At 33.4% G+C, this 2839-nt stretch overlaps 1 protein-coding gene across 1 annotated transcript in view; it reads right to left on the reverse strand.

The window, feature by feature from the left end:
- PLRG1 (pleiotropic regulator 1) overlaps window positions 1–2839 on the reverse strand; it is a 22097-nt gene that overhangs the window by 9948 nt on the left and 9310 nt on the right. Inside the window, exons 8-12 of the mRNA XM_011970530.1 lie at window positions 2555–2610; window positions 2221–2370; window positions 2030–2131; window positions 1387–1489; window positions 530–638 (exon numbers count right to left, since the gene is read on the reverse strand). Coding sequence (XP_011825920.1) covers window positions 530–638; window positions 1387–1489; window positions 2030–2131; window positions 2221–2370; window positions 2555–2610 — 520 coding nt within the window. The remainder of the gene's footprint in view (window positions 1–529; window positions 639–1386; window positions 1490–2029; window positions 2132–2220; window positions 2371–2554; window positions 2611–2839) is intronic.

Here is a 2839-nt window from a genome sequence, read left to right on the forward strand (position 1 = left end):
GTAGAAGACAGAGAGGAGGAAAGGGAGAAGAGAAAGAATATGAATATAACCAGAAAAGTGTCAGAGTGATCTAATACAACAAACAATAGTTGTGATATTATGCTCCACCTTTTTGGATACTCTGACTATAATGTTCACGGTTCTTATTATTTCTCTTTCTACATATATTAACTTCCTCCTTAAGAATTAAACTATTCAATGAATGTCTCAGTGTCCAATATCATTCATGTCCAAAACATTAAGCCCAGCCACTAATATCTTTTATTCTGACATGCAGCATTTAATCATGATTTATTTACATTGTCTCATATTTATTTGTTATGAAGTAGAAGGCTTTCCTCATGTTTTACAGGGCATGAAGCAAATTAGTGCATAAGGAAAATGAAAGAAACACACATTCCTATGTGGCACAGGCCTGGAAATGATAGCAGCTAAATGACTGCCAAAGGCAGTGCTGACACCACTAGCATTTCAGCATTATACTAAGAACTGAAGAAAAACAAGAAGCTAATTAGGAAAATACACTTACTGTCTTGGATGTAAAACCACAGCCCTAACTGATTTTTTGTGATTTGTTAACGTCACTCTTGTTTTTCCAGCCACCAGATCCCATAATCGAATTGTAGTATCATGGCTTCCTGTAATGGAAACAAATATATCCCTCAAAACACAGACCAGGAAAAATAATGCAAAAGTTAAATAAAATACAAAGCATTCTTCCAAAACACATATGTTCTAAATGAAAGCCTTATCACTTGCAAATCAGTCTTGGTTAATTTCTTCATAGTTCCAAATTTTTAGGTGGATTTTAATTCTTTAAAAAAATGCAATACAACAACTGATTCACTGTCAACTGAACAGCTAAAACACATGCAAATAACAAATAAAACAAATATATGATTGTATACTCTAGTGAAAAGGAAAAAACTTCAATGATTTTTTTTTAAGTTAATAAAATACATCAGGCAAAGGAATTATTTTCTAGTATTAAAGTTCCATTGTTACTAACTTTATTTAGAGCAAAGTAAGATTCAAATCAGTTCTAAAGGTTACTAGTCTCAAGGTATTTTGTCTTCTAACTTCAATTTCCTAAAAAAATAATTTTGACACTATAAAATAATACTTAATTGTCTGTATCACAGTATTCTAGTCAGACATTACAGGTTACTATGTATGGCATACTCTATGATATGTAAAAACCACGAGATAAGAACAGTGGAATGAAATTTCATTTGAATATATTTCAAATGTCCACGATTAAAATATGACCCATAAACACTGTAAACACAATGCAAAGCAAGAGTCATCGTGAATATTAAAAGTATATGTATAATAACATGGATTCTGATATAAATATTCTGTAAACTTGAAAAGTATCGATCATACCTGTAATAATTTGTGGTTCTGCAGCCTGACATCTCACTGTAGCAACTGCATTTGTATGTCCAGATAACGTGTGTACACTGGCTTTAGTTCTCACATCCCAAATCTATAAAAACGCAATACACATATTAGGAAAGAGAATAGGTATTCATTATCTCAAGAAGATAACTGGATCAATTCAAGGCTGAAAATTTACTAGACAACTAGTACCTGAATATAATAAAGAAAACGCTTAAATGAAAGATAATGATTTATCAACTGGAGGAATAATATAAATAGGAGACAACTTGAAAGAACTTTAAAAAGCTAAAAGATCAGGGTACTGAAAATCTAAGAATGGGCATGATGGGACTACTTTTTAACACTACTGAATGAAAGAACTAATGGACAATAGTTGTTACAGAATGGAACGTGAGAATATCACATTTCAGGGACAGGGCATTAATAACACTAACATGGTGAGGTCACAGAACTGCAGACTAAGGTGGAAAAAAATGCAAGTTAAGAAACTTAGGGACTAGGATATTGATGACTCAAGACAACTATCTTTAATTCTCTATCAATCAACTGAAGACTCTGAAACCAAACGTGCACCCTACAAGATGCAACATATTTACAGATAAAAACACAACTCTATCCCGTTTACCCGTGCAGTTGAATCTCGACTACAGGTTACCAACACATCGATTGTTGGGTGCAAATCCAAACCATACACTGCACTTAAATGTCCATGATAATGCCTTATAACCTAAAGACAAAGCAGGACAGTTAACACTTGTAGAATTAGAAAGATAAACAGTGGTTCATAATGTTTTAAATCCTTGATTCCAACCTTACCTTATTGTATTCAAGATCCCAGCATTTTACTTGTTTGTCTTCTCCACAAGAGAACAGGTATGGGCTCCTCGTGCTTACTATCACGCCCCGCACAGTACTAATATGCCCAGTCAATGACAGTTTTAATTTGCCACTAGCCAAGTCCCAGATCTGCAATCAAAGAGTTTTTTTTTTTCTTTCCCTGGTTACCGCAAAGCAAAATTTTAGAATCCTGATTATTACAATTCAGTTTTCAAAGAGAAGAGGAAAAAGATAACGAATATGTAAAAATAAAAAATTTTGTAAAATGACTCCCCTCCAAATAAAAGCAAGAAAAAAACTGGCATGCTCAAACTGGAAAAATATTTGCAATTAGATGACAGGTTAACCTTCTTGTTATATAAATGGAATCTTTGATAATAATAGTATGAAAAGTATGGTATTAAATTAACCGAGGATGGCAACAACTTAAAGAAACCCTAAAAGCAGCAAATACAGATATGAAAAAGTTCAAACTCATTAGAAATTTTATACAAACTTTTTAGTTATTTATTTTTTGAGACAGAGTCTCGCTCTGTCGCCCAGGTTGGAGTGCAGTGGCGCGATCTCGGCTCACTGCAAGCTCCACCTCCTGAGTTCA

This window comes from Mandrillus leucophaeus, unplaced genomic scaffold (genome assembly GCF_000951045.1).
Source record: "Mandrillus leucophaeus isolate KB7577 unplaced genomic scaffold, Mleu.le_1.0 Scaffold95, whole genome shotgun sequence".
Lineage (NCBI taxonomy): Eukaryota > Metazoa > Chordata > Mammalia > Primates > Cercopithecidae > Mandrillus > Mandrillus leucophaeus.